Here is a 25207-nt window from a genome sequence, read left to right as displayed (position 1 = left end):
AAGCATTCTACAGGCTTTTTGCCCTATCACAAATAGTGAAAAGACACTTCAAAGATGAATGTTTCCCGATGATGGTCCCTGGTGTGGGTAAATGGCTTCTGAAACCACAGCTAATCCAATAAACCATGAATCTCAAGATCATTGAAAGGCATTAAACAAAACCCGATGAAGTTTTGGGGGTGATGGTGGGATTCAGAGCTGACAGCCAAGAAAGAATTCTTGAAGACGTCTCTGGCACAAAAAGGTGATTTTATTAAAGCACAGGGACAGGACTCATGGGCAGGAAGCGCTGTACTGGGATTGTGACAGGTAACTGGTTATGTACCCTCAGGTTGGGAGGGAATTAGGGACAGCTTAAGTCTCTAAAGAATTTGGAAACAAGGTTTCCAGGACCTTGCGGGGCTGGCTGCTGTTAGGAAAACAGTTGACACTTTTTATCCAAAATACCTGTTTATCTATCTAGACTAAAAATAATCTAGGATTCTCCTGATAAAGCTTATCTGTATACAATTCAAAGGAAATTAAGTTGCTCAATCAAAATTTTAGTGAACTAGTCATCCCTAGGAATTGTGAGATACACCAAAAACTTGAGGGCCATTGTTCTAGCTTAGTGCTTCTCAAACTTTAATATGCACATGAATCACACAGGAACTACGTTAAAGATTTTGCTGGGGGAGGGGGGTTGAGACTCCTTTTCAGCTAAAGTTCCTAGGTGATTCTGCTGGTCAGCGAACTACATTTTGAGAAGCAAGAATCCAGAGGAGGGCCTCTCCAATTTGTCTGCACAGGAGAATTAGCTGTACCTAGTATAGATGCCACCCTCAAAGATTTTTCTTTTAATTTTTTTTTAATGTTTGTTTATTTTTGAGAGAAGGAAAGGCAGAGAGCAGAGCAAGTGCACAGACAAGAAGATAAGGAATCCAAAGCAGACTCCAGGCTCTGAGCCCGACATGGGGTCTGAACTCATGAATGGCGAGATCATGACTTGAGCTGAAGTTGGAGGCTCAACCGACTGAGCCACCCAGGTGCTCCGCCGGCCTCAAAGATTTTTAATTGGTCTGAGGTGTGACCTGGGCACTGGACTCTCATTTTTAAGTTCCTCAAGCAATTTTAATGTACAGCCAAGTTGGGAGAACCTCTAAAGCACAACTCATCATCTCAGTGGTCAGCTAAATTTAAATGGTGGAATTCTCAGCATAGCTTAGTTCCTATATATAGCGCCACGATGGAAACAGGGTTGCTAGCGTGATACACATAAATATACCTACACTTCACCCAGCAGATCTACTGCTCTACACAAGCCGTATCAGGACTTCTGATCTGAAGCAAGTGACAACACTGATGGTTAACTCCATGTATCTCATGAGGATTAGAACCCCCAAGATGGTGGCAAGAACAAAATGAGAAAATATTTGTGCAAGTGGTTTGGAGAGTACCGTTTCCTATACACAAACATACATACAACTCTCACATTTTGCACTCTGCTCACACTGCCCACATTTCACTCTTCACCACTAAAGCAAGCTGAGGCATGTAAACATGGAGGTACCCGTGGAGTTCAATTTCTAACAAAGTGCTTAATGATGCAGCTCCAGGAATGCATTGTCATAAGCATGGAACCACCTGCAACAAGTGTGGGATTAGTAAAGGATTACCAGCCACAGGGAAAAGACAAAGGACTGTCATTTCCCAGGGTCGTCAGCACTGCCTTTTGTCATTAGCTTCAGATACACTTAATGAAAACTGGGAAGCAGATTCACAGTTGCAAGTTTTCCGCTTCTAAAGGGCTCTGCAGAGGACTGAAAGTAAAGAAGGATTGTAATACCAATAAAGAAGAAAAATAAAAAACAGAGCCACAGGCACAAGAAGGAGTGGCATGGAGTTTATTAATTTGAAAGGCAAAAAGGAGGTTACACTTAATGGAAAGTAAAGGTCATCTTCATAAACACTCATTACAAAACTGCTCTAACACAAAAGCAAGGGAACTTCTCTGGGGTCTCCACCTACATCCCAAATCAGAGTCGGCAGTAAGTATAAATCTGAAGAAAATCCACGTGTCCCAAGTTGCCATCTCAAAAGCTCTTATCCAGGGGAAAGCAAAAAGTGAACCTAAAAGAGAGAAGCAGAAAGGTAAGAGAGATATCCAAGGTTTTAAAAAAATGTCTTAGAACACTACAAGACAGGACCCCAAATCCTTAAAACAAAATTCTAAACCCACAAAGACAACCATGGGGTTCCCAAATGCTGGACAGTATTTAAGCCAGGCTAGAACAACCAGAATAAAGCAAATATTTTTCATAGAACATTTCATATCCATAGAAAGGAATCTTCAAATCTGAATTCCAAGTACACTGAGGCAAAACTTACTAGGAGTTGTAGGCGTGAGTTCCAACCCTGGGTCTACAATTAATAAGTTTCGTGACTTAACAGAAGTCACTCTGACCTCTCTAGCTCACAAACTCTCTGGGGGGTGGAGACGAAGAATGCAATGAGCCTACACGGCTTTTCTGGATCTAGAAAGCCTACAAAGCACTCAATTTCAGTTGGAAGAACAGGGGGTAAAAGGAAGAATTCAAGAGAGAAAAAGTAGAGAAAAACTCCCAATCTCCAATTTAACATGGAAAGAGAAGAAATAATTTTCACTGACAGATAAGGTTATTTCTGGCAAGAAGGTGGAGGATAACTCCAAGAGAAGCAGTCACCCTACCGCTAATCACTTGAGATGCGAGCTGGAAGCTGTGAGATGGTTCCTCCCCAACCAAATCCAGGAGAGCTGTCTGCCTTGTGTGCTGCAATATGGGTGCAGCCAAAATGTGGCCCTGTAGCTTTATGGGCTCCAGTACACCGAGTCATTTTCTCTGCAGTGTGCCATGAACATACTGTAATCTCCTTTGGGTGTCACGACTTGAAAAGGGTTGGAAAGCACTACCTTTTGGAAGAGTGGAGCTACCCTGGCAGGTAAAAGGACACCACCTTATTCTGCGTACCAGTTATGGTGACCTAGAGATTCTAGCATCAGAGCTTCATGGAAAAGATATGAGACTTCTACCCAGAATGCTTTTATGTCAGTAACAATGGTGCTTAGAGACATGATATAGAACTATACAACATTCTTGTATCAGTAGAATTATAAGATATGCATAAAAGAAAAGTGTTCATGGTGCCAAAAACAAACAAACCTATTAAAACTCACCTATTCACTCCATCAAACTTTTTTTTTTTTTTTAAGCAATCTCTACACCCAACAGGGGGCTCAAACTTACAACCCTGAGGTCAAGAGTCACACACTCCACCAACTGAGCTAGCCAGGTGCCCCACTCCATCAAATTTGTTAAGCAAAAAACTCTCTCAGGGTGACTGGGTGGCTCAGTCAGTTAAGCATCCAACTTCGGCTCAGGTCATGACCTCACGGTTGGTGGGTTTGAGCCCCACATCAGGCTCTCTGCTGTCAGCACAGAGCACGCTTCAGATCCTCTATTCCCCTCTCTCTGACCCTTCCCTGCTTGTGTTCTCTCTCTCAAAAAAGAAAATAACTAAAAAAAAAAACAAAAAACAAAAAACAAAAAACCACACTCTGGCCACAGACTATGAATTATGAATGCATCAGTTCTAATGGCCAGGTGAAAGCAGACTGGAACATAAGGCCATTTCAGTGAGAAGCCCTGACACAGAATTATAAAAGAAATCTTAGTTTAGTGCAAAAGTCAAGTTTTGAGTTTCTATGGTATTAAAACGGTCAAACAAATCTAAGACACTAGGGCTGGTCCATCTAGAAGGCAAAAATGACTCATGAGATTAAGTCTCATGATAGTTGTTTTCAGAAAATTCTACATAAAAAAAAATCTGCTCCCTTCTTTTAAGACAGAACTACATTTACCAGATAGTATTCTAAAAGCAGAGGATCTAGGATTCTTTGAAATGTTAACAAAACTGGACTATTCAACAGCTCAGAAGAATGGCTTCAACTGCTAACCAGGGGATAAAGGTTTCAGGAAACTAATAAAATTTCTTCCCATAATATCAAGACATGCAAAATGGAAGGCACCTACTGAGAGAAGTTAGCATGACTTCTTCAGTCTATTTCATGCATGCAGAAAAGACAGCGCCATCTGATCAGTCTGCTCTAATCATCTTAACAGAAAGCCAGGCACAACACAAAGTTAAAAATAATTATTCTCTGTATAGATACAAAAGATAATGCCAGACAGGGTCATTTCTATTTGGAATCCGTATTCTTCTCCAGCATCATCTCTATTCAGACACCAACACTGAGCATAGGCTCAGATACTAATTTTCCTTCAAATCGTCGTATCCTGGATCCTGGTCACCCAATTAACAGCGAAATTAGAGAAAATGTGAATCAAGACCATTCTGCAGAAATTCTAGGTTCCCAGCTCCATGTGAATCACTACAATTTCAGAAGGCATGAATCATGCGTTTCTAAAAATGAAAGGGGCTTTACAGATCAACTAGTCTGATCCTCTCATTTCATAGATGAGGAGGCAGTAGGTACTGGGAGTTTAACAGATTTTTCCAGAGCCGTGCTGTCTTTAACACTGAAGCCACTAGCCATACGTGTCTATTTAAACTTAGTTAAAATTAAATAAAATGTAAAATTCAGTGCCTCAGTCAGGCACATTTCAAATGTTCATTTAACAACATGTGGCTAGCAGCTACCATACCAGATAATATAGACTTAGAACTATTTCCACGTTGCAGAGTTCTACTAGAGAGCACTGGACCAAGGTCATCCTCTGGATAAAGTCAGGTCTCCTGATCTGCCATCTCTAGCACGTCCTCTGGACCCAAGGTGACCATCTTTGTAGAAATATTTTATTTACTTATTTAAGTAATCTCTATACCCAATGTGGGTGGCCAGGCAGAAATATTTTAGATAGCCTACTTTCATTTTTTTCTTATCAATCTCTCCTAAGCTTTTCTCATTGAAAAAAGAGAAGTTTAATATTTTTAATGAAAATCTTTTAACAAAAAGATGTAATTTATCATCCAAAAGTCTCTGAACAAAATAGAGAAGAAAGAATCTAAGTTTAGAGTCAAATATCTGTTATCAGGTTACCACTCGATCACTTAATAGTTCCAGGGCCTGGCGCCTGGGTGGCTCAATCGGTTAAGCGTCCGACTTCAGCTCAGGTCATGATCTCACGGTTCGTGGGTTCGAGCCCCGCATCGGGCTCTGTGCTGTCAGCTAGCTCACAGCCTGGAGCCTATCTTCGGATTCTGTGTATCCCTCTCTCTCTGACCCTCCCCTGCTCATGCTGTCTCTCTCTCTCTCAAAAATAAATAAAACATTAAAAACAAAATTTTTTAAATAGTTCCAGGGCCTGGACAAGTTAATTTAATATTCACCAAGGTTACGGCGCTTGACTGGCTCAGGTTGTAGAGAACGGGACTCTAGATTTTGGGGTCATGAGTTTGAGACTCACATTAGGTGTACAGGTTACTTTTTAAAAATTAAATTTCACCAAGGTATAACTCCTTCATGTGTAAAATAGGAATATTATTATTCATCTACCTCATCGCAAGGTGAGCCATGAGGATCACATGGGTTAATGTGTCTAAGAGTATATGTGAGTCCCACAAGCCTGGTAATGTAGTAAATGTAAAACATTTTGCAAATGTCACCAAATTTGCGAACATTGCAACACTGCAATGCAATGCACTGCAAACACTGCAATCTTATGCAAACATTGTGTCTTTTGTTATACATACTGACACTAACTTTCCACCTCTTGTGGATGATGATGGAAATCTGGTAATACGATAAAAAGCAACAATGAAGAAAAAAAGCAAAGCTCAAGTGAGGATCCACATAAACAGCACAATCTGCCTCAAACACAACGGGAACTATCATAAATCCTAATAATCATGGGCTATAGCAGCTGCAAGAGAGTGATGACCATCCAGGCCTATTCCTTCATTGTGCAGCCAGGGAAACTGGGCCTCAGAAACAAGCTTATTTGTCCAGTCAACTAGTTAATAGAGCAAACTCTACAATGCAGGCCTTCCAATTTCTAGTCTCATGCTTGTGCTCTACACTACAGTCCCTCATACAAATTTCTTCCTTGGCTTTTTTCTTCCACAGCACTTTCCATGTCTTAGCATCCAGTAACTAAGGATTTAGCTATTTTTATAGTATTTTCTTACAGTTGAAAGGATTTATTTATTCATACACTCATTCAACAAACATGCACAGTGACTGTTCACTTCATGCTAAGCCCTGAGGTCCTTCAGGGAATTCAAGAGTTCAGTGGGAGAGATAGGAAAGCAAATGAACAGTTTCATAACTATTGGCTAAAGTACAGCATTAGAGGTAAGCACAGTGGGCCCCAGAAGAGCCTTCTATACAACTTGGGTAGGAATTATTCAAGCTGCAAGGATGGAGAAATAAGGTAAGGAATTAGGGCAGCAATGAACTTCATAAACACAACTCTACTTGATATATTTTCTTTATTGGGAGCTTTAAACAGACCAAATACAAAATAGAGCTCAATCACCAATTAGTCATTAGTTCATATGTCAGTCTATGAACATAGTCAAAGACTGATCATTAGTCATATTAATTCATATAGTTCATAATCACTAATTAGTCATTAGTCATAAAATAAGCAGATTTAGGGCTTTAACAATGGGTAAAGAATTAATCTCCCCCTCAAACTGGCAAAAAAAAGGGGGGGGGGGCTGGAAAAAAAAGATTATACTGTATGTTTAGCTCAAAATAAAGTCCACAAATTTAGAATAGTTCCCTTTTTGAGAACTTACTTGGTGGCTAGCTCTAATTCAATATAAGAGGAAATGTTAAAGAGAAAATGGAATAAAAACTGAACAGCGCCCCCCAGTCAAAAACCTTAAAGATTATTACCAGTGGAGGTCATGTTGGGAGCAAAAACAAGTCTAGGATGAATCAAAAAGGTGCTCTTCAATTGACAAGAAAAGGAAATAAAGGGGGAAATCTGTGGGTCTCCGTGCACTTGAGGATCCTGGATAAAAAATCCCTAAGCCTCATTAAGGTTGCATGACCTTTTGAGCCTAACTCCACACTGCCTACCTGTGGCCAGAATGTAGAGAAACCCCCACCTGGCATCTAAGCCCACTTGGACCTCTGCTGCCCTCCTGTGACCACAAAGAAACTACATTTTATCACAAAGGTATCAGTGGTTCCCCACCCCCACCCCGCCCCCATCCAACTCAACTTTTGCTTCCTAGTACATTCTGGGCATATGAAACGTACAAGCCACTAGGTGGCAGTAGAGCCTAAAGAATATTTAGATTCCCTTCCAGGGGAAATCTTCCAGAAGACACTACACAGGAGTACCCTTTTAGTCAAGGTTTCACTTTCCACAGTTACTGCAGTCAATCATAAGGGAAGCAGGTGACCCTCGTGACATATTGTCAGGTCAATAGTACCCCAACACTAGGTCACAACACCTACATCACACACCTCACTTCATCTCATCGCATAGGTATTTGATCATCTCACATCATCACAAGAAGGCTGACTACAGAACAGTAAGATGTTCTGAGAGAATATAGTCACAACACCTTAATTCCAAGATGTGTTACAACTGTCCTATTTTGTTATTAGTAACTGTTGTTAATCTCTTACTTGCCCTAACTGATAAACGGAACTTTAGCACAGGTATGTATGTATAGGAAAAATAATAGTATACGTAGGGTTTGGAACCAGTGGTGGTTTCAGGCATCCACTGGGGAACTTGGAATGCATCCCCCACAGAGAAGAGGGGACCACTGTACTTCCCTGATAAATTCAAAAAGCCAATAGCAATTATTTGTAAATACCACTTCTTGTCAGAGTTCTGTTCTGCCCAGCCCTGTTAGTCCCCTTGTTCCAGCCAGGATTGAACATTATGAATTTTTAAAGATCTGTGGGAGAATGGCCTCTATTATAAAAACAATGGAACACTAATAAGATTTTAGCATGAGCATTGGAGCAGTTGGCAAACAACTTCCCCAGGGGCTGAGCACATTTCCAAGCTCAGGTTTGTCCCTTGTGCCCAGTTCACTTTCCCTCAGATCCAGGGACCTTGTCATCAGGAACTTCCTTTCCCAAACTGATCCAATGTAGCTATGTCCCTCTTTTCTTCATTTGCCTTCAGAACACCTCAGATAAGCTGACAGTTTTTTAAAAGAGCTTCACAAAGAGACATAAAGAAACACAAGAAATAGTTTACAGATAGTATGTAAATTTTAAAATATTCAAATCTACTGAACTTCTGTGTCATAAATTTCTCCAAAATAAATTTACAGCTGCCGAGGTGCCAGACACTGATCAGCAACTCCAAAGCTCGCTAGGAGCATATTTTACTTTTGCAATTTCATTTTTAGGATCATCTAAACAATATCACGAGTGGTGTGCCAGGCTGGCTCAGTCAGTAGAGCATGCGACTCTTCATCTCTGGGGTCACTGAGTTCGAGCCTCATGTTGGATGTGGAGACTGCTGAAAAATAAAGCGAGGGGTGCCTGGATGGTTCAGTTGGTTAAGCGTCAGACTTCAGCTCCATCAGATCTCACAGTTCCTGAGCTTGAGCTCTGTGCTGATAGTGTGGAACGTGCTTGGGATTCTTTCTCTCAAAATAAATAAACTTTAAAAATACATACATACATACATAAAATCATGAGTTTATTCTTACTACCGCGATAGCCACCTATATAACCAGTGCTGCCAACTGGGTGGCTCTCTTACCACAGGATGGTTTTAGGGAGACCACAGAGGCTGAAGGTTGGAAAACGTGGTGTTAATAGATCTAGGTTTTACATTAGTCCTGGCTGAATGAAATTGTCATAGAGCTCTGGTGTTACAGTGGAGGGAAGGAAGGAAACTTTAGTTGAATCTACAATGTCTAATCTGTTCAAAATCTTTAATTTTTTTTGTATGTTTGTTTATTTCTAGGAGAGAGAGAGCACAAGCAGGGAAAGAGCAGAGACAGACAGAGACACAGAATCCAAAGCAGGTTCCAGGCTCTGAGACGTTGGCACAGTGCTCGATGCAGGGCTTGAACCCACAAACTGAGAGATCATGACCTGAGTCAAAGTTGGATGCTTAAATGACTGAGACACTCAGGCGCCCCTAATCCATTCAAAATCCTAATTCCCAGTAGTGGTTGGTTAGATTATTCTCTGTACTTTTCTGTACTTTTTAAACTGTTATAATAAAATCAAAGAAAGAAAATAATAAGGGGAACACAGATAAATAACTTACTTTTTAAACACATTTCTTTTAACTCTGCATCAAATACTCTAAACAAGCAAAAATGGGGTATAAGAGAACTTTTTGAAGTCAAACTGGATTATCAGACTTTAAAAAAAAAATTTTTTTTAATGTTTTATTTCTAGGAGAGAGAGAGAGAGACAGCGTGAGCAGGGGAGGGTCAGAGAAAGAGGGAGTCACAGACTCTGAAACAGGCTCCAGGCTCTGAGCTGGCAGTCAGCACAGAGCCCGACGCGGGGCTCAAACCCACAAACTGCGAGATCATGACCTAAGCAAAAGTCGGACGCTTAACAGACTAAGCCACCCAGGCGCCCCTATCAGACTTTTTTTTAATGTTTTATTTTTGAGACAGAGAGAGAGGGACAGAGTATGAGCAGGGGAGGGGCAGAGAGAGAAGGAAACACAAAATCTGAAGGAGGCTCCAGGCTCTAAGCTGTCCAAACAGAGCCCGACAAGAGTCTCAAACCCCTGAACCATGAAATCATGACCTCAACCGAAGTTGGATGCTCAACCAAGTAAGCATGCCTAGGTGGCGTGCCTGTATTATCCGACTTTCTTTTCTGTTAATGGAATTAGCAAACCTATCCTCATGAGGTTATTTTATTCTTTTTTTTTTTTTTTTTTTTTTTAATTTTTATTTATTTCTAGGAGAGAGAGAGAGAGACAGCGTGAGCAGGGGAGGGTCAGAGAGAGAGGGAGTCACAGACTGAAACAGGCTCCAGGCTCTGAGCTGGCAGTCAGCACAGAGCCCGACGCGGGGCTCGAACCCACGAACCGCGAGATCATGACCTAAGCGAAAGTCGGACGCTTAACCGACTAAGCCACCCAGGCGCCCCTGAGGTTATTTTATTCTTTTTGTTTGTTTGTTTATTTTTGAGAGAGCACAAGCTGGGGAGGGGGAGGGAGAGGGGGACAGATTATCCAAAGTGGGCTCTCGGTGCTGATGGCAGCAAGTCCGATGTGGGGCTCGAACTCACGAACAGTGAGATCATGACTTGACATAACATGAGCATCATGTCAGATGCTCAACTGACAGAGTCACCTAGGTGCCCCCCTCATGAGGTTGGTTTTTTTTTTTTTTTTATGTTTTATTTATTTCTGAGAGAGAGAGAGAGACAGCGTGAGAAGGTGAGGGTTAGAGAAAGAGGAAGACACAGAATCTGAAACAGGCTCCAGGCTCTGAGCTGTCAGCACAGAGCCTGACACGGGGCTCGAACCCACGAACTGTAAGATCATGACCTGAGCTGAAGTCGGAGGCTTAACAGACTGAGCCACCCAGGCAGCCCCCCCATGAGGTTATTTTAAAAATAAAGTAAGACAGGGGTGTCTGGGTGGCTCAGTCAGTTTAGTGTCTGACTCTTGATTTCAGCTCAGGTCATGATCTCGTGGTATGTGGGGTCAAGCCCCGCGGGATTCTCCCTCTCTCTGCCTCTCCCCTGCTCAAACTCTCTCAAAATAAACAAACTTTTAAAACATAAAAATAAAAAATAAATAAATGACACAGAACAAGAAGCACTTGAAGCCTGACCCATGGTGAGCTCTCGCTATCTGTATCTGTTAATTACTTCTCCTTGAACAGATTTATTTTAACTCCATGCCATTTTCTTTTGATCTGCCTTTTTTTAGAGTAGTTGAAAAACTACTACATTTCAGCTAGTTTTAAATGTCATCCCCAAATTCATGCAAGAGCAATACACTATAGATGTTTATTCTTGTTATACCCAACGCTCAATGTACTTGGCAAGTATGGAGAATTCTGCTCGAGATGTTTTGTTCTACCTTCTGAATTGGTATAAATATTGAGAACTTGGTTGGAAACTATTTTAAAAGTGTTTTGGCACACTACACAGAGAGCTGAGTTAGAAACACATTAAAAGGGCAGGGGCGCCTGGGCGGCTCAATTGGTTAAGCATCTGATTCTTGATTTTGGCTCAGGTCAGGATCTCACAATTGATGAGTTCATGCCCCAACGTTGGGCTCTGCACTGACAGCATCTCTCCCTCTCTTGTCTCTGCCCCTTCCCCTGCTCATGCTTTCTCTCAAAATAAATAATAAAATAAACTTAAAAAAAAAGAGTTAAGGGCACCTGGGTGGCTCAGTTGGTTGAACATCCAACTTTGGCTCAGGTCATGATCTCACAGTTCATGAGTTCAAGCTCCATGTCAGGTTCTGTGCTGACAGCTCAGAGCCTGGAGCCTGCTTAAGATTCTGTGTCTCCCTCTCACTCTGCCCCTCCCCTGCTCACTCGCTCACGCACGCGTGCTCGCTCTCTCTCTCTCATGCGCGCGCGCTCTCAAAAATAAACTTTTTAAAAATTAAAAAAAAGTTAAAATAAAAAGCACATAAAAAAGGAAAATAGATATATGCTTAAAAATCGCAAGCAGAAGGGGTGCCTGAATGGCTTAGTGGGTTAAGCATCTGACTTCAGCTCAGGTCATGATCTCATGGTTCATAGGTTTGAGCCCGCATCAGGCTCAGTGCTGACAGCTCAGTGCCTGGAGTCTGTTTCAGATTCTGTGTCTCCCTCTCTCTCTGACCCTCCCCTGCTCATGCTGTCTCTCTCAAAAATAAATAAAACATTAAAAAAAAAGTTTTTTTAATTGCAAACAGGAGAGTATAACCTGTGTCAAACAAAAGATCTCTGTGAAAAATCTTTAGGGAAATATCCCTGAGAAAAGGATTTTTCAATGAGCATACTCTCTACAGAATGATTTACCACTGTAATCTGGGATTAGAAGATTTTATTGTACCTTGGGCCCATAATTCCCAGCTGAACAGGCGGCCCTAAGTTGTTAATACAGTCTATAGGACGCAGTTCCTGCTGAGCCTGCTTTTTTGTCTCTGTTTATGTCATAATTTTGAAATACGAAGCTCTCTACAGCAGAGTCCTCTTCCAATCACGACAGCTTAGGAAATCATTTTCCATGATTTGGTATCTCCCTGAGCCTAAAGAACACCCTTGAATTGTTCACTCTGTTCCCTTCTAAGCATACACGTGACTCATCTAGAAGAAATAATTTTAGTAATCTAAAGTCAGTCAGTCAGAAGACGTATGACTTTACCAGCAAGGTTACTATTAGAGAGCCCAAGAATCACTCATGAGGTCTGCAAGTGTAAGGTCAATGTTGGTGGTTTGGTTTCTTAGCTGTAATCAAAGAGTTCTCATTCTCAGATACCTTGTCTGCTGCCTCTCCTCCCAGATGGCATATACTCCCTTCTCTGGACTCCCACAGTACTTTGTTCAGATCTCTGGTGTGGCTCTAACTATGCTGAATGTTTATAGGCCTTCTCTACTAGAAAAGGTAAGAGTCACATTTTACTTTTGTTTGTATTGCAAGTAACAAGGCACTGACTGTGACATAGAAGGTGTGGTAAGGATTGGGAGGGGGAAAGCTCAAGTCCTGATCAGGTTTCCAAAGAGTTAAATTGTATTAGAATAGTAGAGAGAAGTACTTCTCAAACTTTTTCACTGAAATAAATCATTTCTGTCAACGTACCACTACCAAAAATGAAACCTTACTTGAATTAACAGAACTGTTTTTGTGGTTGCTATCAATAACGGGAAGAATTAATCTAACACTGTAAGTAACCAATTCTCATTCATGCCAGAAACTGATCTGCATACACTTTGTGCACCGCCGCTAACTCTTGTGTTATACTGCCGATTAGTACAAACATGACAGACTTTTTGTTTGTTTGTTTTTATTTATTTCTGAGAGAGAGAGAGAGAGACAGCATGAGCAGGGGAGGGTCAGAGAGAGAGGGAAGATACAGAATCCGAAACAGGCTCCAGGCTCTGAGCTAGCTGTCAGCACAGAGCCCGATGCGGGGCTCGAACCCACAAACAGCAAGATCATGACCTCAGCTGAAGCCGGACGCTTAACCGACTGAGCCACCCAGGTGCCCCAAACATGACAGACTTCTATAGTTACAGAGGCTAGTCCTAAGATATTCTTCTCCCAAAAAGGAAAACATTTGCTAAGGTTCTTTTTTTTCCTACCAACCAACAGCAACACTAAATGTTGTAATGCAAAGACAAAGAAAAGAGCTCATTCACTGGTCAGTAAGCCAGGCAGGGCACTCGAAGAGCACTGGGCCAAGAGTACCACTGGCGAAGGCGCCACTCTGCAACCGCCTAACTGTGTGGCCACTGGAGGCCTCTGTTTTCTTATATATAAAATAACAGTGTCAAAACACAGTTTGGAAAACACTCATGTACTTCTTAGAGATTTAGGATTCTGCTTGGAAGAAAGGGCATACCACATCTGAAAGAGGCCAAGTAGAGAGGGTTTTTCAACTCTGTCAATCAAAACAACTCCAGCTCCATTGCTGTTTTATATACTGAGATTCTACATAAAAAAGAAGCTCTACGCTCATAAAAGGAAAATAGCAAATGAACCAAATGACATCTCATCCTGTATTTTAAAGTCTTCCCCCAAGCTAATCCAATTTCTCCGTTTATTTCCATTTTAGCACACACACTAACAAACGGCCACAGTCCTTCATTCAGCATATACTGGATGTCTATCAGGTATAAGCACTATACTAGGTACTAGGGGGACAATAGTCCAGAATTTAAAGTTAACTAAGATCAAAATAAGAAAAAAAATTATGAGCAAATCTCCAGGCAGAGCCTACAGTTTATGTCTCTTCCAAGATCTCCATTACTTTCACGGCGTTACTGATGCAGAAATTAACGTATACAGGCAAACTCTTATTTTCTGTTATCTTAATGATTTGCAAAAGAGTGAGAAGACAATGACAAAGAGAGACAGCACTGATGCTGCACGATAATATTAATGCATACTTTGCATAACAGTAGAAAGTTCTGCAAATGTCTTAACAGCAATAAACCCTGCAACTATTATCAAAAGCAGCCACACTTGACTTCCATTCCTAAAATCAACATTATGGGACAAGGGGTATGATCACTACTTACACTCTTCTAGTCTCCTACTCCTCAATGAAGTAAATGGGAGCAATTCAGCCAACGAAGTTCATCACAACAAGGTGCAGGATGGTGCTGGCAAAGAGGAAATCAGCAAAAGCTCGCTCTGGGGAGATGCCTTGGAAATCCGCTTTGTTCTGTGGGTTGATCTGTATCCTGAGGCAAACTGCACAAGAAGCAAAACATGAAAATGACTATCTAGAAAAATAACACAAATATGACTGCTAATGAACACACCCATACCCTATGTTCCAGAAATTCTAACAGAAATGATGCATAAGTGCATCCAAAGGCACGTACAGGAATGATACCCATGACAGCCCACCCATGACAGCCACAAACGACAAACAATCTAAATGTCTCTCAACAGTCAAATGGATACATTATGGCATACGCACACAATAAAATATCACGCAGCACTGAAAAAGAACTTCACAATATGAAGGCATCCCACAACTATAATGTGAAGCAACACAGTCCAGACACAAAAACCCATGCTGTAGGATCCCATCTATATACAGCTTATCAGGAGGCAAACCAATCTACGAAAATATAAGCCATATAAGCCTCTTTCACAGGAAGAGGAATGACTGGGAAGGTGCAAGGAGGAGTCTAGGTACTGATAACGTTCTGTATGTTGTTCTGGGTGCCGGCCAGACGGGTGAATTTAAGAACTCATGATTATACACTTAAATTTTATGCTCTTGTTTAAATTGAAAGAAAAAAAAATGTGTCTCAAGCTAAAAACCAAAAGCTCACTCAGAAAAAGATATAGATAACTAACATATCTTCAGAACTCTATCTCCCAATTTTTTTTTTAATGTTTTTTTTTTATTTATTTCTAGGAGAGAGAGAGAGACAGCGTGAGCAAGGGAGGGTCAGAGAGAGAGGGAGTCACAGACTGAAACAGGCTCCAGGCTCTGAGCTGGCAGTCGGCACAGAGCCCGACGCGGGGCTCGAACCCACGAACCGCGAGATCATGACCTAAGCGAAAGTCAGACGCTTAACCGACTAAGCCACCCAGGCGCCCCACTCTATCTCCCAATTTACATTTATAATTATATCTCTAACGGGATGGAGGTGAGGCAATAACAAAGGGGCTGGGCTCAATGACAAAAAGTTATGAAATTGCAAATTGTTTTCAGTTTATTTTGAGAGAGTGTGTGTGCATGTGAGCAAGGAAGGGGCAGAGAAAGAGGGGGGTGGGGGGGAAGGAGAAGGGAGGAAAGAGAGAGAGAGAGGGAGAGAGAGAGAGAAAGAATCACAAGCAGACTCCACACAGTCAGTGCACAGAACACTGCAAGATCATGCCTGAGCCGAAATCAAGAGTCTGATGCTTAACCAACTGAGCCACCCAGGCACCCCAAACTGTGAATTATTTTCTAATAAAATGTATATATTGGATAGCACAGACTATAAATGCAAGATGCTTATTCATGAAGACCTCATAGTTATAATCTTTGATCTTAAAGTTCTAGCAGCTGCTTGTCTCAAAAAAAGGCAAGAAACTTAAACTATATAATCTTGACTGCAAACTCCACTGCCACATTCTATATCCTTGAAGATGCCAACCTGATATGTCAGTCACCATTTGACATGAAATGGAAGCTCCAAGAGTACATTTTTCCAAATATCTTTATGCCTGTGTTAAATAATTACACTACTTAAGAAAACCCAAATTTGCTTCAGGCTAGCATCCCCTACATCACCAAGCAAGAAAACGAAATGAACTGAGATCTAACCCAAAGATCAGAAAACTACCAAACTATTTCTCCAGAGGCCATCACCATGGCAACAGTTTTCATTATACTTAAACATGTAAACACTGTGGAAACACTACTTATCTTTTCAAGCACCTGGATCCTTCAAAATATGAAAGACACTGACTGAAGCAAGGGCAACTAATTAAAATCTTGCTGTGTGGAGTACAGACTGGTTCAACCATTTGGGAGAGTTGGCAATATCCATTAAAACTTAAAATGTTTTTACTTTTTGAATAAGGAATTTGTCTAGCAGAACAAAGAATTTCTAACAGCATGTTCATAAAGTTGAAAAAAGTGAACAATCCAAATGTCATCAAGGGGATTACTTCAATAAATTACACTTATAGACATGCAGTGAAATCCCATGCAATTATTTTTTTTAAGAAGAGAGAGAAATAAATTCTCTATATGCTGACAGTAATGATATCCAAGATATATTAAGTGGAAAAAAAAGCCAAAAAATTATTCCACTATTTCTTTTAAGAAAAAGATACTATTTTCACATTTCTGTTAGTTGGAACCTAGGAAAAAATTTGGAGAAATAGAGACCAAACTATTAACAGTGGCTCTTGAGATTGAGGGTGGGGACAGAGTAGTGTTTCAGAAAACATGAGGGGACAAAAGAGAAGCTCCCTGTGAAGGTGGCTAAACTAATGAATTGATGTCTTTTCATTACCACATCATAGTAACCCACCTTATTTGAATGACAACGAAAAGAATCAGAGTTCCATGGAGACAGAATGGACCTTGGAGTTATAAAGTCCAACATCGATTTGATACATAAAATGCCGAAGAGGAGGTGGGGGTGGGCATACTGGGGGAGGCTATATGATCAAAAGTATACTCTCCACTACTAGAATCTGAGAAGCCATCCCCGGGGGAGGGGGGGGGGAATTACACACCTTCCAGAGCCTGTATTACTGATAGGGGTGCCCTATCCCTCATAAGCATGGGGATACAAAAATGGCAAAGAAAATCTGTTCAAAAAGCTCCTCCACAAATGATCCCTCAGTCTCTCACTAAGTACTTCCAGAGATGGAAATTTACTACCTCCTAAGACAGACAGCTTCATCTAAGCGGTTCTAATTCAATCTGTCTACTTAAATGTTCATTCACCCAGCAAAATATTTACTGAGCACCTAGTATGTGCCATGCATCATCTCAGGTGCTGGGAACATGGCACAGAAGAGTCAGACAAGAGTCTGACTCCCAAGAAATTTACACTCTAATAGAAACATATAATAAGTAAGCAAATAAACAAGGAAATATCAGGTAGTGATATGTGCTATGAAGAAAATAAAACAAGGTAATAAGAAAGTGACTAGGAAGCTACTTTTATTTGGTAGTCACACAAGGCCTCTCTTGAAAGTGCTACTTAAGACCAAAATTTGAAAGATAGGAGCCAATCAGGCAAAGACCTAGGGGCAGAGCATGCAGATAGCAAGAACAATCTTGAACATATTCTAGGTAATAACAAGTCAGACTGACTAGACTGTAGTGATTAAGGGCAAGACAAGGGCCAAATCCTGTGGGGTTTTGTAAAGCTTCAGTAAAGAGTCTGGATGCAGTTCTAAGTGCAATGGAACATTTCAGAGTTTTGAGTATATGAGTAAAATAATCTGACTTAGGGGCGCCTGAGTGGCTCAACTGGTTGAGCATCTGACTCTTGATTTCGGCTCAGGTCATGATTCCCAGGATCATGGGATCAAACCCCATGTCAGGCTCCGTGCTGAGCCTGGAGCCTGCAAGCGATTCTCTTTCTCTCTCCCCCTCTGCCCCTCTTCCCTGCACTCTCTTTCTAAAAATAAAAATAAGATTCTCTTCCTCAACAATCTCCCCAGCTCGCACTCGCTCTCTAAAAAAACAAACAAACCTGATTTATAATTTTAAGGTTGCTAGAACTGCAGTAGAGAATGGTTTACAGAGTTAAAGGAGCAGAGGAACTGCACAGGAACTGAAGTCAGGTAATGGTAGTAAAAATGAACAGAAGTGAAGAGACACAGGCTGTATTTTGGAGAAGACTGGGCTTGCTGATGAAATGGATGTTAGAAATAAGGGATCAAAGAAACCTGAAGTCTTGACTTCAACCAACATACTGACTGGTAAAGAGGCAGATGGCTGGGTGGAAAGGTTCAATTTGGAGTTTCAGATCAGATATTGTGTGAAGATGAACAAGTGGATTTTCTAATTTGGAATGCAAGGAATGGGTCAGAACTAAAAACATTAATGTGGCAAATTGTAGTTATGCAGACATTATTTAAACCCACCTACAGAAAGAAATTCGAGAACAGAAGGTATCTAGCACCATGTCCTGAGACAGAGAAGTACCTAGCACAAACAGAAGGACGGGAAAACCAATGAGGTGAGAAGGAACAGCCAGGATACTGTAATGCTATAATAGCTTCAAGAAGAAAGTACTTCCAACAGGACGAAGCAGCCAACCATGTTACATACTAAATGTTGTACATTCACTCAAGGTGAGATAGGTGGCCATTAGGTTTGGCAAGATGGCAAGCAGTTTTACTGGAGTGGTGGGGACAGACCACCACAAGAGTAGGGTAAGGAATGAACAGAAAGTGAGAAAGCAGAAGCAGCAACTATTCTGTCAAGGTATTCTGTGATGATGGGGAAGAAATGGAATGGCAGCTGGAAGGGTATCTGGGACCAATTTTTTTTTTAATTTATTTATTCTTGGGAGAGAGAGAAAGAGTGCAAACATGTGAGCAGGGGAGGGGCAAAAAGAGAGGGAGAGAATCCCAAGCAAGGTCCACACTGTCAGCACAGAGACCGATGTGGAGCTCAAACCCATAATCTGTGAGATCATGACGTGAGTCAAAAATCAAGAGTCAGAGGCTTGACTGACTGAGCCTCCCAGGTGCCTCCTAATCGGATAATACCACAGTATGCTTGTATGATGGGAATGATTCAGTAGAGACAGAGAGGGGCTTTTTCTTTGTTGTTTTTTGCTGCAAAAAAGGAGATTTTATTAAAGCATGGGGACAGGACCCGTGAGCAGGAAGAGCTGCTGAGAGAGAAATATTAATAATGCAGAATGGAAAAACAACTGCAGAAGTTGAGTCCCTGAGGGAGCAAGAGAACACTATCCAAGTGAGGGAGCTGGCATTGGACAGGAAAGGGACACATCAACCATTATCACGGGCAGTAAGTCAAAGAGTAAGTGTATAGGTGCAAATGAGCTGCTAGGTCTCCGTGCTGGGAAGATGAAAGGATTCCTGTCTACGTTTTTAGTAAAAAAAAATAAAACAAGAAATCAACTGAGAATAAAGGAAAAGAGGATATACGGAAGAAAATTAAGAGAGAAGTTATGATGCATTATTTTGGAAAAATAAACATTTAGGGAAGTATTATAGGACACTGAGAAAGGCTGAGTGCCCATATGTGCATCTATTTTCACCAATACTTCTCCATCAGAGCACTACGTCCACCGACTTGTCTGTATTTCCCACTAAATTAAAAACTCTAGGACAGCAGAGACCATGTCTGTGGGTCTCACAGCTCATCCTCAGTACCTTGGCAGAGAATCTGACACCTAATTGCCTAGTATTCATTTAATTAAGAGCACACTCACAATTTAACATATACAGTGTTAAGCACTGAAGATGCAGAGATGAAAAGACAGTCCCTGTCCTCAAGAGGCCCACCTTCCAGAGGGAAGACAGACACACAAATACAGCACCATATCAAAGTGCCACACCTCCCTCCCACCCTCTCCTCTCTCTCCCTCTCCCTCTCTCTCCCTCTCTCTCTCTCTCTCTCACACACACACACACACACACACGTGAAATAGAGATATAGAAAAAAGACCAAAATCTGCTGGAGGAGTCAAGGAATGGTTCCAAAGGGAAGCAGCACTTGAGCTGAGCTGTCTAAGAAGTGAAGAATTTCCCAGGCAGCTAAGCAAAAGTAAAATAGCTTGAGACAAGATAGCACATTCAGAGAATACCAAGTAACTCAATAATGCTAGGGTATGAAATACAGAGGAAGCAGAGACAAGAAATGTAGCTGGAGGTATAGACGGGATCAGACCATGAAAGAGCCTGGTGCCATGAAAAAGATTTTTAGGGGTGCCTGGGTGGCTTAGTCGGTTAAGCGTCCTACTTTCGCTTAGGTCATGATCTCTCGGTTCGTGGGTTTGAGCCCCGCGTCGGGCTCTGTGCTGACTGCCAGCTCAGAGCCTGGAGACTGTTTCAGAGTCTGTGACTCCCTCTCTCTCTGACCCTCCCCTGCTCACGCTGTCTCTCTCTCTCCTAAAAAAAAAAAAAAAAAAAAAAAGAAAGAAAAATTTGGCTGAGGTCATGATCTCACGGTTTGTGGGTTCAAGCCCCATGTAAGGCTCTGTGCTAACAGCTCTGAGCCTACAGCCTACTTTGGATTCTGTGTGTGTGTGTGTCTCTCTCTCTCTGCCCTTCCCCTGCTGGTGCACTGCCTCTCCCTCTCCCTCTGTCTCTCTGTCCCTCTCTCAAAAATTAAAAACATTTATTTAAAATTTTTAATGTTTATTTTTTATTTTTGAGAGAGAGAGAGAGCACACGCGCATAAGCAGGGGAGGTGCAGAGAGAGGGAGACACAGAATCCAAAGCAGGCTCCAGGCTCTGAGCTGTCAGGACAGAGCCCAATGTGGAGCTTGAACTCACTGACCGTTGAGATCATGACCTGAGCCAAAGTCAGATGCCCAACCGACTGAGCTACCCAGGTGCCCCCCCATTTCTTTTAAATGTTTTATTTATTTCTGAGAGAGAGAGAGAGAGAGAGGCAGCGTGAGCAGGGGAGGGTCAGAGAATCCGAAGCAGGCTCCAGGCTCCGAGCTGGCTGTCAGCACAGAGCCCGACATGGGGCTCAAACCCACGAACCGTGAGATCATGACTTGAGCCAAAGACGGATGCTTTACTGATTGAGCCACCCAGGCACCCCACTCCAGAATTTTTTAATAAAAAACAGATATTGAGAGCCTGAGTCACTGAGGATGGAGAGCTAGCTACGGATATGAAAGCTTTAGAAACAGGACTCTAAGGCACAAGGTTAGCAAACTTCTAATCTCTTAGATAGCAGTTATGATAGATAATATTAGGACCTATAAATCTGATAGATAATTCCCTAAGAAATGCTGGACTCCAGTCTACATGGCCCAAGAGCTCCCATGAGACAGTAAATATTCTGGATTACGCCTTCTTGCCTTTTGAATTCAAACTGCTTTTGGATTTGTACACTGGAAGGTTTAATCCAAAACTGTTTCATATAGAGAATATAAACAAATCAAAAGTTGTAAAAATGACTTAAAACCTGAATTCAAGATCAAAGACTTATTTTTAACAAATCTTCATGTTTTCTGCTTATCCCTCCTAAATAGCACTCCAAATGAGTAGAAAGACGGATTTCACTTAGGTAAAAAAGGAAACTAGAAGGGCTGCCAACCCGAGAATGTTACTCTAACAAAGGAACAGATGTCCTCAGCTAGAGATATCTAACCATAAGATAAACAGTCAGCTGCTAAGGAAATATGAAATCTGTCTTTTTAAGCTTACTATACTTTACACTGTTGATCAAAAAAAAAGATTTCTCAATGGCAATCTTCTACCTCTGGCTCCTTGAAACCACAGGTACGTCTCCCAGTCATCACGGAATAGAAGAAAACAGATCATTTTCACTGAGACCAAATAACACCAGGCTTTTAAAAAAGTATGACAGCAAAGAAAAAAAAGTGTGACAGCTTTCTATATTATTTAAAAATACACTGTTCAGGGGCACCTGGGTGGCTTAGTCGGTTAAGCGTCCGACTTTCGCTTAGGTCATGATCTCGCAGTTCGTGGGTTCGAGCCCCGCGTCGGGCTCTGTGCTGACTGCCAGCTCGGAGCCTGGAGCCTGGAGCCTGTTTCAGAGTCTGTGACTCCCTCCCTCTCTGACCCTCCCCTGCTCACGCTGTCTCTCTCTCTCTCTCCTAGAAATAAATAAAAATATTAAAAAAAAAAAAAAAACACTGTTCAATTTCCAAAGAGCATCTGTTAAATTAACACATATAGAAGGAACGGAAGAAAATAGACTACCAAAAAGAAATTAGCAAACCAGACAAGTAACTTTTCCCTCTAATTTACCAGTGTAGGCTAACATCAATTGTAAGTCTCTCCCTTACTTAAATTTAGAAAAAAACAAAGCAGGGGGTTGGGGGCAGGCACCTGGCTGGCTCAGTAAGAAGAGTATGCCACTCGAGGTCTCCAGGTTGTGAGTTCAAGCCCCATACTGGGTGTAGACATTTCAAAAGTAAATTAAAAAAATAAAAAATTTTAAAAAAATAAAAAAAAAAATAAATAAAATAAAATATAAATCCTGAGATGCTTTCCCATTACCTACAGAATAAAACCTTTGGCCTGGCACTCAAAGCTCTAGCATCCACCAGCACCACCTAAACTTTCAACATAATCTCCTACAATTCCTATTTTCCAGCTAAATGGCCTCCTCTCTTCTCTTCTAACAGGAAACCACAGGAAAATTAGCAACCCAGCACCATAAATAGGTACAAGGCTTCCCTTCCCTACAATCACAACAAACGATAAACTCCGTATTTCAAATTTCCCATTAAAATGTTCCCTGTGGAGGGGCACCTGGGTGGCTCAGTCAGTTGAGTATCTGACTTCGGCTCAGGTCATGATCTCAGGATTTTTAGTTTGAGCACCATATTGGGACTCACTGTATGTAGCATGGAGCCTGCTTCAGATCCTAGTTCCTCTCTCTCAATTAAAAAAAAAAAACCCCCACTTAAAAACGTCTCCTGTTTAGGATCTGGACTAACAAAGAGCAGAAGAGGTAGTAAGGGCAATTTAAAGGCAATGCTGTCAAAAGAATGCAAATGATACCCTTTGATGGTAACTATGAATTGTCATGACTCCTTTCTTTTCCTGAAGTGACTTTCATTTCTCTGGTCCAATTACCTATTATTTAACAGCTTTGGAAATCCCAACTCTCCATATTAACTCCACTATTAAAGTATCCTTTCACTAGATATTCTCTTCAAAAATAAGCTATGACTTCTCACTGCGGAAGAGGGTGGGGAGTCTGCCAACTCAACTGTAGCTACAACAGCCTCAAAAAAATGGGAAAAGTTATCTGCTCAAAAAATCTTCTGGTTTCAGGGTGTCTGGGAGGCTCAGCCGGTGAAGTGTCCAAGTTCGGCTCAGGTCATGATCTCACGGTTCCTGAGTTTGAGTCCTGCATCAGGCTCTGTGCTGACAGTGCAGGGCCTGGAGCGTGCTTCAGATTCTGTGTCTCCCTCTCTCTCTGCCTCTCCCCTACTCGTGCTCTGTCTCTCTCTCAAAAAAATAAACATTAACAATAAATAAAATAAAAATAATTTGCTCTGGTTTTATCACATTAATAACCTACAACTGTAGTCCACACCCACTCTTCAGTAAATCACACTGTTCCATGTACCCCTGAGGAGGCATTCTTAACCTTAAGAGGCTTGTGAAACCAGGGAGACTTCAGCAATAAACTTTCTTTTTAATCAGCTTAGATCTCAACTCATTCCTACTCCCGCAGACCTGGAAGACAAAAATCATCAAACAAAAGTCCCTAGAGGTTGTCAAAATTCCTTCTCCAGCCTTGATAATAAAATTCCTAGTCACAAAAAGTCGGGGACAGGGTGAGGGCAGGTGGGATTGGTCAGGACCTGGAGTAAAAAGGGGAGTGCTTCTGGTGCATATGATGGAATGGTAACATCTGAACTCCTGATAGCCAGGATGCTGCCACAGAGAGCCTAGTGTTGGTCATGTAGGACAAAACTCAAAATCATAATGAAATATCCGACTAACAGACTATTCACTCTAAAACCCCAGACCAGATTAGTGCGCAAGTCATTAAGTCTTCAGGCTTAGTTTAAGTCTGAGAGAGAAAGCAGAATATCTCTGCTTTGAGTCTGAACTAGCATTTGTGTAAAAACCATTCTACAGACCTATAAACAAAGAACCACTATAAATGAACAATTCTAATCCTGTATTTTGTCTGCGCCCCATCTAGACTGTAAACTCATCGAGGACAAGGAGCATAAACCTGATGCACTCCCAAAGCCTTTATCATAGTATTTGTATTTGATTCAAAATCCAATTGATGGCCTGATAATAATCACACTGGGGGAAAAATTAATTCTGGCATGTTCTCAAAGTCAGAGAGAAGGTGATACCAGTGACTGGAAAGGCCCATCTGATGGTCCCCTATAAAGTAGACCAGTAAACACTCATGGGCCAAGCCTGAACTTGGCATTCATGTTGTTCCTATTGGGCAAGAAAAGGTCAGATTTTGGCCAAAAAAAAAAAATTATGGGACTGTCAGCTCTTGTTAAAATGACTGTCTACAAGGTTTCAAATGCTGGGAATCAGAATAAAAGCTAAAATAGAACTATGTGAATAAAAACTGAGTTCGGGATAATGAAATAACAGTTCCATCCACAAGAAATAAGTAGGAGCAGCTAAAAGCCAAAGTCAAGTAAAGGTTGATTCAACGGGCAAACCACCTGTATTTATAGTTTGGACACTGTTCACTGAAATGTTTCACTGGCAGTTAGCGGTGATTCGGCCAAGGTGACAGAGATGTTTCAGGGCTGGGTTTTCATTTTAAAGGTCTACCAACTTTAAAGATATTAGTTAAAACTAAGTGAAAGTTGGAGTTTTCCTGGACCACTATGAACACAGTGAACTGGATCACCAGGTTGAGCAGCAGCATGAAGAGGGTTTTTCTAGAGACTTAATTACAGCGGCTGGGCGGCTGTTTGGTATTAGGCTTGTGGTAACTTTTCCGAGCCTCAATTTCCCCACTGACAAGGCCAACTCCTCTCATAACTTCACGAGGCGGTAATCTGATATAAAAGAGAGTGCTGTGGGAATAAAAGCAGCGCGCCAAGGTAAACACATTATTACTGCGATTTCTTATAGAATCATTACCCGCTAGGATGAAGCTCCCCACACAAGAGATGAAGCCCGAGAGAAAAGAGTTGAAGGGGAAGGTCCCCACGAGGAGACAATAACCGAACTGCAGCGCCCCGGTCAGCAGTATGTACAGGAGGTACGCGTCAAGCAACTTCAGACGCTGAGGAGTGGAGCTCAAGTACTCTTCTAAGAACCGCGAGATGACGGACACTACCGACGCCGACATGACTACACACTCGGTGATCGGCCTGCTCTCAGCAAACTCCGGACGAAACCGATGACCACGCCGGATGTAGCCTTGGCGCCTGCGCCCCG

At 41.7% G+C, this 25207-nt stretch overlaps 1 protein-coding gene across 1 annotated transcript; it reads right to left on the bottom strand.

Annotated features, from left to right (window-relative positions):
• Positions 1-1866: 1866 nt before the first annotated feature.
• DAD1 (defender against cell death 1) lies at positions 1867-25207 on the bottom strand. Its single transcript, XM_039245202.1, has 3 exons — positions 24908-25207; positions 14188-14362; positions 1867-2109 (listed from the first exon to the last, which is right to left on the bottom strand). Exons 1-2 carry the CDS (start codon positions 25116-25118, stop codon positions 14232-14234), a joined length of 342 nt encoding a protein of 113 aa, XP_039101133.1. The 5' UTR covers positions 25119-25207; the 3' UTR covers positions 1867-2109; positions 14188-14231.

The sequence above is a fragment of the Hyaena hyaena genome, unplaced genomic scaffold, assembly GCF_003009895.1.
Source record: "Hyaena hyaena isolate Hyena2069 unplaced genomic scaffold, ASM300989v1 scaffold_256, whole genome shotgun sequence".
NCBI classification, from domain to species: Eukaryota; Metazoa; Chordata; class Mammalia; order Carnivora; family Hyaenidae; genus Hyaena; species Hyaena hyaena.
Note: the sequence above shows the minus strand (reverse complement) of the source record. Positions and strands in the feature narration are given on the sequence as shown.